General features: G+C 39.6%; 1 protein-coding gene across 15 annotated transcripts in view; it reads right to left on the bottom strand.

Moving 5' to 3' along the window:
- STAG2 (STAG2 cohesin complex component) overlaps positions 1-13,954 on the bottom strand; it is a 164,977-nt gene that overhangs the window by 88,332 nt on the left and 62,691 nt on the right. For 12 of the 15 annotated variants that reach the window (XM_008273043.4, XM_051826895.2, XM_070066329.1 and 9 more), the window contains 2 exons: positions 11,186-11,324; positions 4,946-5,024 (listed from right to left, as the gene is read on the bottom strand). In XM_008273043.4, coding sequence (XP_008271265.1) covers positions 4,946-5,024; positions 11,186-11,229 — 123 coding nt within the window. In that variant the 5' untranslated portion in view covers positions 11,230-11,324. Of the gene's footprint in view, positions 1-4,945; positions 5,025-5,935; positions 6,065-11,185; positions 11,325-13,954 lie in introns of those variants that run through there. The other 3 variants (XM_070066332.1, XM_070066338.1, NM_001171326.1) reach the window with 2 other exon arrangements.

Genomic DNA, 13,954 nt, shown 5'->3' with positions numbered 1-13,954 from the left:
GAAAATTGTGAAATCGCAAATCCTCAAAATATCAATGTTTGAAAACCTCTACTAAAAAGATATGTGAGTTATAATCAGAGAAATCCCTAGTGTACTAAATCAAGACTTACTGTCTTAATTCAACATTTTTAACTATTTCTATTGTGATCCTTATAAATCAGAACAAAGAATTCTGAACAGTATGAATAGGTCCTCATTCTTGTTCTGGACTCTCCCTCCAACATTTATCATGAATATTTTGATTAGTAAACACTATGGAAAGGAAGTCCCATTACAAAAAGTTGTCATTATTAAGGTGGGCATTTCATGAATCACTGAAAAGTTTCCTCGCATGCCTTATTTAAAAACTATCGCGATACAAACAAAACACCTATTATGCCTTCTTCAAGAAAAGCCATTCCTTATTTCCTTTCTTTTTTTAAAAAGATTTATTGATTCATTTGAAAGAGTTACACAGAGAAAGCAGGACAGGCAGAGAAAGAGAAAGCGAGGTCTTCTATCCGCTGGTTCACTCCCCAATTAGCCACAACAGCTAGAGCTGCGCTGATCCGAACCCAGGAGCCAGGAGCTTCTTCCGGTTCTCCAATGCGGTGCAGGGACCCTGGGTCTTGGGCCCTCAGCCACTGCTTTTCCAGCCCATAGCAGAGACCTGGATCAGAAGTGGAGCAGCCGGAACTCAAACCAGTGCCCATATGGGATGCCGGCGTGGCAGGCAGCGGCTTTACTCACTATCCCACAGCACCGGCCCTGCCTATCTCCTTTCTAAAATGCCAGAGTTGAATTAAAATCTACAGAAAAATATTTTTAACCCTTAGATTTAATGATTTCTAAAGTCTCTTTCTGACCCGCACTCTTCTGTGATCTAGACAGCGAGGGCCAGCAAACTTTGTATAAAGCATCAGAGAATGAGTTATGTTAGGCTTTGTAGGTCACGTACCATTTCTGTCACATCGAACTCCCTCAAAAATGTAAAAAACCCTCATCACTCTGGGTGCAAAAACAAGACATGGTTTGTAGATCCCTGATCCAAAACTACTCTACTCTTAATCATCCCCAATACCTGAAAGTATTACTTGTTAAATCAGAGTATTTTGTTTCATTATTTTAAAGATTTGTTTTTTGAAAGGTAGAGTTAAAGAGCAGGAGAGGGAGAGGCAGAGGGAGAAGTCTTCCATCCGCTGGTTCATGCCCTAAATGCCCATTAATGGCCAGGACAAAGACAGAAGCCAGGAGTTTTTCCAGGTCTCCCATGTGAATGCAGGGGCCCAAATACTTGGGACATTTTCTGCTGCTTTCTTAGGCACACTAGCAAGGAGACAGATCAGAAGTGGAGCGGGTGGACAGGAATCGATGCTCATATGGGATGCCAGCGCTGCAGGCAACAGCATAACTCACTGTGCCACAACACTGACCCTTGAGTATTTTGTTAATAACATTGTCTTTGTGAACTTCAATCATTAAAATCCCTAATTGTAGATTGAAAGGCTTTTGTGGCCGGCGCCGCAGCTCACTAGGCTAATCCTCTGCCTTGCGGCGCCGGCACACCGGGTTCTAGTCCCGGTCGGGGTGCCAGATTCTGTCCCGGTTGCCCCTCTTCCAGGCCAGCTCTCTGCTGTGGCCAGGGAGTGCAGTGGAGGATGGCCCAAGTCTTTGGGCCCTGCACCCCATGGGAGACCAGGAGAAGCACCTGGCTCCTGCCATCAGATCAGCGCGGTGCGCCGGCCGTAGCGCGCCGGCTGCGGCAGCCATTGAAAGGTGAACCACCGGCAAAGGAAGACCCTTTCTCTCTGTCTCTCTCTCTCACTGTCCACTCTGCCTGTCAAAAAAAAAAAAAGAAAGAAAGAAAGAAAGGCTTTTTGTCCCCATTACAAGGAATTTCAGAGATAAGTTTGAAAAGATAAACTAAAAAGAATACCCTAGAAAAGTACAAAACGTTAATTAACATGGAGCTATGTGTTTCCAATTTATCAATCATATGCCTCAGTATTCCCTCAGTATGAAAAACTAATTAGCACAATTAAAATGGCTCAATGGATATGCTGTGCTAGCAGAAAAATGTGTAAGGAGTGATAATACAAGGAAGTACAAAAAGTAAACATGCTAACCTAAGCAGTCTTGTAGAGAAAAATCAAAAGACTTTCAGATGTGGTATACTGTAGTGAGTTAAGTGCACAGAACTGGACTCAAATCCTCTAACTACAAAGATTCTCTGGACCTCAGTCTTCTAAGTATAAAAAAAAAAAGAAGTTTTCTAATCCATAGAGTTGGGCAAATATTAAATTAGATAACTATAGGGGCCGGCGCCGCGGCTCACTAGGCTAATCCTCCGCTTTGTGGCGCCGGCACACCAGGTTTTAGTCCCGGTCGGGGCGCCAGATTCTGTCCCGGTTGCTCCTCTTCCAGTCCAGCTCTCTGCTGTGGCCCGGGAGTGCAGTGGAGGATGGCCCAAGTCCTTGGGCCCTGCACCCCATGGGAGACCAGGAGAACTACCTGGCTCCTGCCATCGGATCAGCGCGGTGCGCCGGCCGCAGCGCGCCGGCCGCGGTGGCCATTGGAGGGTGAACCAATGGCAAAGGAAGACCTTTCTCTCTGTCTCTCTCACTGTCCACTCTGTCAATAAATAAATAAATAAATAAATAAATAAAATTAGATAACTATATTATAAGCAAAATGCCTGGAATATACATAGTATAGTGCCAAAATGCAGTTGCTCTTATCATAATAAATCTCTGATCTGATCCCTACCACCTCACTCACAGCAGTGGCTATACAAAGTTAACAAAACTGTGGTACAAAAACTTTATGGAGTCCTCTATTCAGATACTACTTTGGGGGAGAGGGTCTCATCCCAACTAGTAAATTGCATCAATATATAGTTTCAAGAGAAAACAATAAATAAGATATCTTTTCAACAAGAATGACGGCTATCTTTGGATAGTCATGGATTTATATTCATACACATCCTTTCTAAAAATGTATACTTCTTAAGGAACAAAGGATGTAAAATTATGAAACACATGAATTATGGGCACTCTAAAAATATTCCAAGTGCTAGTTGAGATCATGTTGCATACATAAAATGTGATGCTATGCCACCATTAAAAATTACAGAGAATTGGAATAGACATTGGGTGCAGTGCTTACCATGCTGCTTGGGATACGTGCATCTCGAATTGGAGTGTCTAGAACTGAATCCTGGTTCCACACCAGATTCCAGGTTCCTGCTAATACCTATCCTGGGAAACAGCAGTGATTGCTTTCCACCCATCTGGGTGATCAGAATTGAGTTTTCAAATCTTGGCTTCTGCCATCACCCAGTCCCAGTTACTGCAGGCATTTGGGGAGTAAACTAGCATTTGGAAGATCTCTGTATCTCTCTCACTGCCTTTCAAATAAATAAAAATAAATGAATGAAATGTATTTTAAAAAAGAATCACCAGTGGCCAGCACTGTGGCACGGTGGGACAAGCTTCCACCTGAGGCGCCAGCATCCTGTACGGGAGCCAGTTCATGTCCCAGCTGCTTCTCCTCCAGGCTTACGGCCTGGGAAAGCAGTGGAAGATGGTGCAAGTGTTTGGGCCTGAAACCCACTTGAGAGACCTGGAAGAAGATCTTGGCTACAGAGTGGCCTAGCTCCAGCTGTTGCAGATATTTGGGAGTGAACCAGCTGATGGGAGACCTCTCTCTGTCTCTCCCTCTCTGTAACTCCACCTCTCAAATAAATAAATAAAAAAGATAGAGAATCAGAGTGAGTTATATTCACCGAGGGGAAAGTTGCTGAATACATAACATCAAGTTTTAGAGTATACTAAAGAGCTTGCTTGATATGATTCAATTTAAGTAAAAAAAAATCCACATGCATGTTTACATGTGTATGTACAAAAAGTTTGCTTATCAAAATGTCAAAGGTATAACTTATCCCCAGGTAATATGAGTATGGGGAAACTTTACTTTGTATTATTTTGGTTTTTTTTTTTCTTCAAAATAAGCATCTCAATAGAAAATACAGACCCAAAATTCATTTTGGGGGGAAAATGAATTAAAAAAAAAGACAAGTCATCTTTTAGACAATATATTTACACACATGCATTCCAAAGAGCAAACTGATTTAACCTTTCCCCAAGTTATTCATAGCCCTCAGACTATCCACACAGACTCTACACTTGCATTTTATCAACTCAGAACTTCATTGGTTTTCATCTTTGATATTACTTATAAGGAGTAAAACCACCATCATTCCTACCCCATTAGAATTGGTTGTATCTTATATTTCTGGGGTGCTTCAGAATAAGAAATTTTAAATGCATTTCTTTACATTACATTTTACTATTGATGGGGAAATTTTTAAAAAGTCAACAGAACACCATTTTGTTTAGCATTCTGTACATTTAAAAAAACACTGCTACTAGAAACAATGATAACTCCAACTTTATAGGAAGGGAAATGGTTAGTGTCCCGACTGCTCTACTTCTAATCTAGTTCCCTGCTAATACACCTGGGAAAGCATCAGAAGATGGCCCAAGCCCTTGAGCCCCTGTACCCACATGGGAGACCAGGAAGAAGCTCCTGGCTCTAGGCTTCAGCCTGATCCAGCCCTGGTTGTTGTGGCCATTTGGAGAATGAACCAGCAGATGGAAGAGCTCTCTCTCCCCTTCTCTCTTTCTGTAACTCTGCCTTTCAAGTAAATAAATAATTTTTAAAACAAATTAAAATAAAAATATAAAAGAAAGAGTCAAAATCTCATTCTTTTAAAAAGAAAAAAAAAACACTTATTTCATCTAGAAGCCAAAAAAACACTTTTATTCAGAAAGCTGTTTTACCATACCAACCTCCGCAAAAGCATTTTTTAAAAAACAATAACATCTGAGACATACCTACAATTATGTTTGTATGAGTGTGCCTGTGATCTTAGGAACCAAATTTAAATAACTTATTTGGTACATACTTTGCCTTTCCCTTGCTTTTGGTTTTTTCCTTCGATGTCTTCAAAATCTGTGTCAGATGAAAAATGTGTCTCTGACTCCCTGTAACAGAAAGATAAGGAAATATTTAAAACCTTCATTAGAAATTTAGAATTTCTGTTGTCATATCTTCTTTTTTAAAAAAAGAGGTTTGGTTTTATTAAAAAAAAAACTTAACATTCACATTTAAAAAAATTATGAGAAGCACATCATACCACAGCACAATACCAAACATTCAAGAATCCATAACCAACTACAAAAGCGGCAATGAAAAAAAACAATCATCTGAACTATTTATGTTTTTTGAATTTTTAATCAAAAACTAAAAACTAAACCAGTGATTCTCAAATTTTAAATCTAGAACTGTAGTGTTTCATTGTACTGGCTGATTCAATGACCACAGTGCTCAAGGAAACTGTATTTTAATACTAGGCATTAGATGAACTTTATTAAAGAATTTTAACAATATTATATGAATCTTCTGATTTCTCCTGCCAAGCTCATCATTTATAAATCCAAATGTGACCCATTATACAAAACATGTACTTCTGAAAGGGGATATATAAAGTAATTTTATAAACGAAATCATTTGAAATACAATAGAAAAGTGTGCCAAATAATCAAAATCCTTTATGAAGAGTTAATGTGCTACTGCCAGGAAAGACAATTTTAGTATTCAGTAACTGTGTGATCTTTTAAATCTTACTGTCTATGAACAATATATACAGAGGAAAGAATGAAATCTCTGAAGTCTTTGCAAATTCCAAAAACATAAACCTTCAGACCTATGAAATTGTACCTTGTTATGTGTGTGGTATGGGGCTGCTTTGTATAATCTCTTTTCTTCTCTCAAACATAAGGAAGCAGACTGATTTAAATGAACATGTGTGATGCTTTCTATATGTGTAAACATGAGTCCATCTATCTAAAAAGCAATAAAATATCTTTATTTAAATGCTTAAGGCAACACATACCTACACTGGTCACACTGGATTTTAGAATTGAGTCTCATCCATAAAAGATAAAGGTTAAATTCAGTCTTCTCAATCTAGATTTGTTTTCTACTTCCACTTTTATTGCTACAATAACCAGCTGTCCAGAAGCTACAAGGTGAGGTAAGCATACATCATATTTCCAAAGTAATGGTTAAGATGCCAGCAGTAAAAACAATTACTGTTTACAGCACTTACCTGCAAAGTAATATAAACAATGTATTGATGATAGTGGCAATCCTAATAATAACCTATAATGCTGAGGGGGCTATAATGCTGATAGGGCCTGTAATAAATACCATTCTCCATAGTTTACTCACCAAAAACTGAATGACCACAATATATTAACTCTGAAACCCATGCCTGTTATTATCTTAGTAAAATTGCCACCAATATTCTTCTCAAGCATGTACTGCCTTAAAAAACCAGTAGAAAATGTATTTAAATATTTCAATGTATAAGTAATATTTCTTCATCTATGACACCAGCACTCTTAGAGAGCTCACTAACTGCTGTTATGTCCAAAGAAATGGTAGTCTACAATATTCCAATGGCCACAGAGTAATCAAAGCCTCAATTACACTCTGAATCTCCAATTCATGGGATCACAACTAAAAGAAATGGGTCACTAGAAGTTAGATTACTAATTGCAAAACTTTCTGTAAAAAGAGTAATCAGAATGGCAGTTTAAACAATCCCCAACCAGAAAAGAAACACTTGAAGGCTTTCCCCAATGCTCTTCTGTGTTTTCAGATCAAATAAACAGCAACAAAAAGGCTACATACCAGGTGAAATAACATGTTTATACATTTATGGAACACAATGAATTAACCACTTAGCAGTCTGAAATATCATGAGTCATCTATCACGACTGAATTTTCATGCCTCTACTGTGCTCCCCAATCCACACACTGTCAAATATCTGTCTATCACTATTATATCAATTCCCCCTTACCCATTATCCTATTACAGGTCTTAACTACTTGATATATTCTAATGGTCAATACTTTAGTCCCATAATATAAATGTTTTAAATAATATCTTAAAAATATTAGCTGACAAAGTTAGCATGAATATCTAAATTAATTCCTGGCAGGGGCTGGCACTGTGGTGTAGTAAGTTCAGCTTCCAACTGAGGCACCACCATCCCATATGGGCACCAATTCATGTCCTGACTGCTCGTCTTTTGACCCAGCTCTCTGCTAATAGCCTGGGAAAGCAGTGGAAGATGGCCCAAGTGCTGGGGCCCCTGCACCCACATGAGAGACCTGAAAAAAGCTCCTGGCTTTGGATCAGCCCAGCTCTGGCCACTGTGGCCATGAGTGAACCAGCAAATTGAAGACCTCTCTGTTTCTCCATCTCTGTCTGAAACACTGCCTCTCAAATAAATAAATAAATCTTAAAAGAAGACCCCTCAATGTGTCTCTAACACTGCCCTCAAATAAATAATCTTAAGACTCCTCTGTCTCTCCCTCTCTCTGTAACACTGCTTCTCAAATAAATAAATAAACCTTTTAAAAAAAATTCCTGACAAAATCTAATATAATGTCCCATATATATCCAGATGTCCATCAACTGAAGACTGGATAAAGAAATTAGGTATATATGCACTATAGAATACTACATAGCAATTTAAAAAAAAAAAGAAATCCTCTCGTTTGCAACGAAATGGAAGCAACTGAAAACCATTATATATAGTGAAATAACACCATATGTTCTAAGTGATCTATGGTAATTAATGGAGTACCTAAAAGCCAATCTTTATAAGTGAAATTGATACTTTGAGATTCAATGATTTTGAACAATCTTTGACTCAACTGTTGAGGAACAGTGTGTTTTTTTAATCCTCATCCTATTTATTGAACTCTTTACTTAGTGTAGCATTAATCTTATGAGTATAAAGTTAACTGAAAATATATCTTTGAAAAAAATAAGAATGGGAACAAGAGAGGGAAGGAAAAGGGTGGGAGGGAGGGTAGGGTGAGAAGAATCACTATGTTCCCAAATTTGTATATAATGAAATTCATGAAGTTTGTAATCTTTATATATAATTTTTTAAATGTCCTTTATACAGCAAGCACTTCACATTTTTAAAAGGCAATAATTAACTTTTACAAAAAATTAAAGACTTGGACTACATGAAATCCACACTCAAGTTGTTGACTGTTAGAAACCTTAAGGCCTTTAGTAATTTTAGACTAGTCAAGCCAAAAAATGATTCCTTAGACTACCCCAAGTTCTCCCTAAAACAAAAGGAAGAAATCTTCAAGAATTTTTAAATATGTACTTATTTCAATGACTCATAATGTTGGCAAAGGTAAGAAAATATGTATTTATTCATCTGAAAGGCAGAGTTGACAGAAAGAGAAACAAAAACAGAGACATAGGTTGATTCACTCCCCAAATACCAGCCAACACCCAGGGCTGAGCCACACCAAAGCCAAGAGTCAAAAACTTCATCTGAGACCAATACATGTGTAGCATGAGCCATCTTCTGCCTCCCAGGGGCATCAACAGGAAGCTGGATCCTAAGGCAGAGGTGAGACTCTGTCACAGGCACTTTAGTATGGGATGCAAGATTAGGTTGCTGCACTACGACACCTGTCCCAAGAAAAAAAAATTTTTTTTTTGGACAGGCAGAGTTAGACAGTGAGAGAGACAGACAGAGAAAAAGGTCTTCCTTCCATTGGTTCACCCCTCAAATGGCCACAACAGCCAGTGCGCTGCGCCGATCTGAAGCCAGGAGCCGGGTGCCTCCTCTTGGTCTCCCATACAGGTGCAGGGCCCAAATACCTGGGCCGTCCTCCACTGCCTTCCTGGGCCACAGCAGAGAGCTGGACTGGAAGAGGAGCAACTGGGACAGAATCCGGAGCCCTGAATGGGACTAGAACCTGGGTTGCCAGCGCCGCAGGCGGAGGATTAGCCTAGTGAGCCGTGGCGCCAGCCACCCAAGAAAATATTTAAAATATAAAACTCTACATACTATCAAAAGCAGACCCTAAATGCCATTATATACCATGGCTTACAAAATTTCTAGCAAACAAACTTTTCAAATCAAGTCTCATAGAGTCTAATAGGAAGGACAGGCATTGCAGTACAGTAGCTTAAGTCACTGCCTGGAAAACCTGGATTCCCTATGTGGCTGTATTTGATACAACTTCCTGTTACTGCACCTGAGAAGCAGTGGAAGATGGTCAAAGTCTCCCATGTGAGTGGCAAAAAACCAAGTACTTTGTCTCCTGGCTTCAGCCTGGTCCAATGCTGTTGTGGGTATTTGGAGAATGAACCAAGATGGACGATCTCAACCTTGATTTCTCTCTGAATTTCAAATAAATATATGGAAAAATTATTTTAAAAATCTCATAGGAAATTGTGTGTGTGTGTGAGAAAGAGAGAGAGAGAGACAAAGATAGGTGCCGGTCTTGTGGCGTAGTGAGTGGGGCCACCACCTGCAGTGCCAACATCCCATGTTGGTGCTGGTTCGATTCCCGGTTGCTCTACTTCTGATCCAGCTCTCTGCTGTGACCTGGGAAAGCAGTGGAAGATCCCTGAGTACTTGGACTCCTGCACCTGCACAGGGGACCCAGAAGAAGCTCCTGGCTCCTGGCTTCCTGGCGCAGTTCCCACCGGTGCTGCCATCTGGGGGATGAGCCAGCAAATGGAGGACCTCTCTCTCTCTCTCTGCCTCTTTGTAACTCTGCCTTTCAAATAAATGAATAAATCTTTAAAAAAAAAAAAAAGATAAAGGGATGCACAGGCAGTTTAAAGGATTACTTCACTGAAGCTCCTTGCAAAACTGGATCTTAGTATGGAAATAACTGTTCCATACACATGGTCTTCAAAATGTTCATGGAAAACCTGTATCACTTTAAAAAATGCATGATTTGAATTTTTTGCCCCAAAATAAGCTTATCCTTTCATTCCATTTTCAATGAACTTTTTGCAGTAGCCTCATGTATTAGTTCAAACTATTTCCTACATCAAAAGCTAAGGCTCAGGCTGGTACTGTAATATACCGGGTAAAGCCGTGGCCAACAGTGCCGGCATCCCATATGGGCGCCGGTTCAAGTCCTGGCGGCTCTACTTCCGATCCAGCTATCTGCTATGGCCTGGGAAGCAGTAGAAGATGGCCCAAGTCCTTGGGCCCATACCTGGAAGAAGCTCGTAGCTCCTAGCTCTGGACTGGTGCAGCTCTGGCCATTGAGGCCAACTGGGGAGTGAACCACGGATGGAAGGCCTCTCCCTCTCTCTCTCTCTCTCTCTACCACTCTCTACCTCTCCTTCTCCCTCTGCGTAACTCTTTCAAATAAATAAATAAATAAATCTTAAAAAACAAAAAAGCTAAAGATCGGTGCCTGTGCTATGGTGCAGTAGGTTAATCCTCCACCTGAGGCGCTGGCATCCCATATGGGCACCAGTTCTAGTCTTGGCTGCTCCTCTTCCAATACTGTTCTCTGTTATGGCCTGGGAAATTAGTAGAAGATGACCCAAGTACTTGGGCTCCTGCACCTGCATGGGTAGATCCGGAGGAAGCTACTAGCTTCAGATCAGCATAGCTCTGGCTGTTGTGACCATTTGGGGAGTGAACCAGTGGATCGAAGACCTTTTTCCCTGTCTCTCCCTCTCACTGTCTGTAACTTTTATCTCTCAAGTAAATAAAATCTTTTTTAAAAAAAGCTAAGGATCATTTAGAATAAAAGTTGTCTAAGGAATACTGGTACCTTTTAAAATGGGAGGGAAGAAACAAAACTGAGAGAGGGCAGTAAAAACCCATAGTTAATATTGAAATCACTTTATGGGCCAATCACTTGTTTCTGCAAAAATTACATGCAATTTACCCTATTCTCCTATATTTGTTTTAGCCTACCTTCACTTGATTTTGTAACAGAAATTTGACATTACATCCTAAATACTACCTGACGGTATAGATTCTGCACTAATGGGAAAACTTCATATTTTAGAATGTCATAATCCTCCCCCCAAACAGTTGCTATTGCAAAACTATGTGTAAACTCGGAGTTGCATAGAAAATGTGCAGTATATAAACAAATTAAAAATGTAGCACCAAAAAATATGAAATTACTATCATAGAGGCCAATGAACATTAATATAAAATATTTCAAATCATATGTAATTTTATATATTGGATATTCCCAAACAGAAGTAAATTTAATCTATTTCCCTTCTTGTGGAAAAATATATTTTTAAATTATCACAACATTATTTACTTACTGTAGTAGATTAAAATCAGTTGGTATTTCTGGAGCTGCTATCATTTCTTTATCATCTTCTGGAACACTCCAATGTCAGAAATATATTCATATATTTACTTGAATGATAGTTTGCTTCTTTCTTCTAAGACAAACAATACCTTTTTTAAAAAAAAGAAATGACACACTATAAACACTGAAAATATTGAAAAGGAATATCTATTCTCAAAAGCTAAATTCCCTGGTGCCTGTTAACATGGTTTTAATAAATGAGATTTTGTTCCATTGCCTGTTAACATGGTTTTAATAAATAAGATTTTGTTCTGCTGCTTTTGACTGTTCTTTCCAGTTGTGGAGTCATTACAACTCTTGCAGTCCTAAAACAGTAACAATATATAGGAAAATTAAAAAGCTTGGAACATAGTTATGTCTAAAATTTCTTATGATTCTCTAAGTTGGTGTAATATACAAGTTCATCTCCTTCCTAAATAGAAACAGGATATGACTCTTTTACTGGTCCATTTGAAATCTCTGCAACAAGTGTAAACCAGAGTATGAGATGCCTGACAATATATAGCTTTACACAGATGATATGCAGATATGGTTAAAAGGAGCTAGTGGGGTGGGCATTTAGCAGAGTGATTAACACCCTGCTTAGGAATACTGTATCCCATATTAAAGGATTCTGGCTCCACCTCCAATCCAGCTTCCTGCTAATGCATACTCTAAGAAGCAGCCGTGATGGCTCAAGCCTTGGATCTCTGCCACCCACATGGGAGACCTGGATTAAATTATAGCCCAGCATTATTTGGGAAGTGAACCAGCAGATAGATTATTTATCCCAACTCTCTGCCATTCAGACAAAAAATAAATTAAAAAGAAAAAACTTCAAAGGAATTAAACACTTTAGGGGCCAGTCTTGTGGCATAGAGGATAAAGCTGCCACCTGCAACACTGGCATCCCGTATGAGCACCCATTAAGAGTCCCAGCTGCTCCATTTCTGATCCAGTTCCCTATTAATATGCATGGGAAAGCAGCAGAAAATGGCCCACAAACTTGGACCCCTGCTACCCACGTGGGAGACCTAGATAAAGCTATGGGATCCACGCTTCAGCCTGCCCCAACCCCAGCTGTTGTAGCCATTTGGGGAGTGAACCAGAAGATGGAATTCCTTTCTCTCTCTCTCTCTGTCCCTAACTCTGCCTTTCAAATGAATGAAATAATTTTTTAAAAATACTCTAAAGACAGGTTTTTCAACTCTGGAGGAAATACATTCCAAAGCCTAGCTTAGCAATAAATAACAACTTCATGATAATACCACACAACTGCAAAGGGGAAGGGGAAAAGGTCAGATCTGATCTATTCCCTTCAAGGAACTTACAATCAGTTCAAAGGCTAATAATGTCATATGGATAGCAGATGAATCTCATTTGTGAACAAAGTGCAAGTCTAGCCATAGTAAGCATATGATTTCTAATTTTAAAGGTCAAAGATTTATTTCCTAAATGAGAAAATGATCTAAAAGCAAATGAACAGTCTATAACAGAAGACAACAGTCTGAAACTAAAGTCTGAAGTTCTTAGTCTTATATATACTTCTATAAATTTCTTATGTTTTTCTTTTATTGCCATATATGTGAATCTATTACTTGGTGGTCACCTAAAGAAGAGCAAGTAAGATTAAATATATCCAATTAATAACAAATGATTAAATAAAACATACTGATGAACTAAGGATAGACATCATACAAAAAAGAGTACAGTTTATTTCACAAATACAAAACATATGAAGATAAACTTCACAGATGGCCGGCGCCACGGCATACTAGGCTGATCCTCCGCCTGCGGCGCCGGCACCCCGGGTTCTAGTCCCGGTCGGGGCGCCGGATTCTGTCCCGGTTGCTCCTCTTCCAGTCCAGCTCTCTGCTGTGGCCCGGGAAGGCAGTGGAGGATAGCCCAAGTCCTTGGGCCCTGCATCCCCATGGGAGACCAGGAGGAAGCATCTGGTTCCTGACTTCGGATCGGCACAGCGCACCAGCTGCAGCACGCTGGCCGTAGCAGCCATTTTTGGGGGTGAGCCAACGGAAGGAAGACCTTTCTCTTTTGTCTGTCTCTCTCACTGTCTAACTCTGCCTGTCCAAAAAAAAAAGTTCACAGAAATTGCACCATTTTTTCCATACACTTTTTGAAGCCCATTTGTACAGACTCCTAATAAGTTATACCTGAAGTACATAAAAATGCATAAACTCTGAAAAACAGCCTTAAATAAAACACACACAGTTCAGTATACTACATTCCTCTAAATAGCATATAAAGTTAATTTCTAGTAGTATAAAAGTAGAAAGTCTTATCAGATCAAATTATTTTTAGACAAGATAGGCTATACAGGTTGAATATCTGTAATCTGAGCTTCTGAAATATGAAACATTTTGAGAAACAACATAAGTTTCAGATTTTGGAGCATTTCAGATGTTTGGATTAAGGATGTTTGACAGTCACTGGAAATATTCCAAAATCCAAAAAACTTTATTTATTTATTTATTTTTTTGACAGGCAGAGTGGACAGTGAGAGACAGAGAGAAATATCTTCCTTTTGCCGTTGGTTCACCCTCCAATGGCCACTGCGGCCAGTGCACCATGCTGATCCGAAGCCAGGAGCCAGGTGCTTCTCCTGGTCAACCATGCGGGTGCAGGGCCCAAGCACTTGGGCCATCCTCCACTGTACTCCCTGGCCACAGCAGAGAGCTGGACTGGAAGAGGGGCAACCAGGACAGAATCCGGCGCCCAGACC

Source organism: Oryctolagus cuniculus, chromosome X, assembly GCF_964237555.1.
Source record: "Oryctolagus cuniculus chromosome X, mOryCun1.1, whole genome shotgun sequence".
Classification (NCBI taxonomy): domain Eukaryota; kingdom Metazoa; phylum Chordata; class Mammalia; order Lagomorpha; family Leporidae; genus Oryctolagus; species Oryctolagus cuniculus.
The sequence above is the reverse complement of the archived record's forward strand: the minus strand, read 5'-3'. Positions and strand labels throughout refer to the sequence as shown.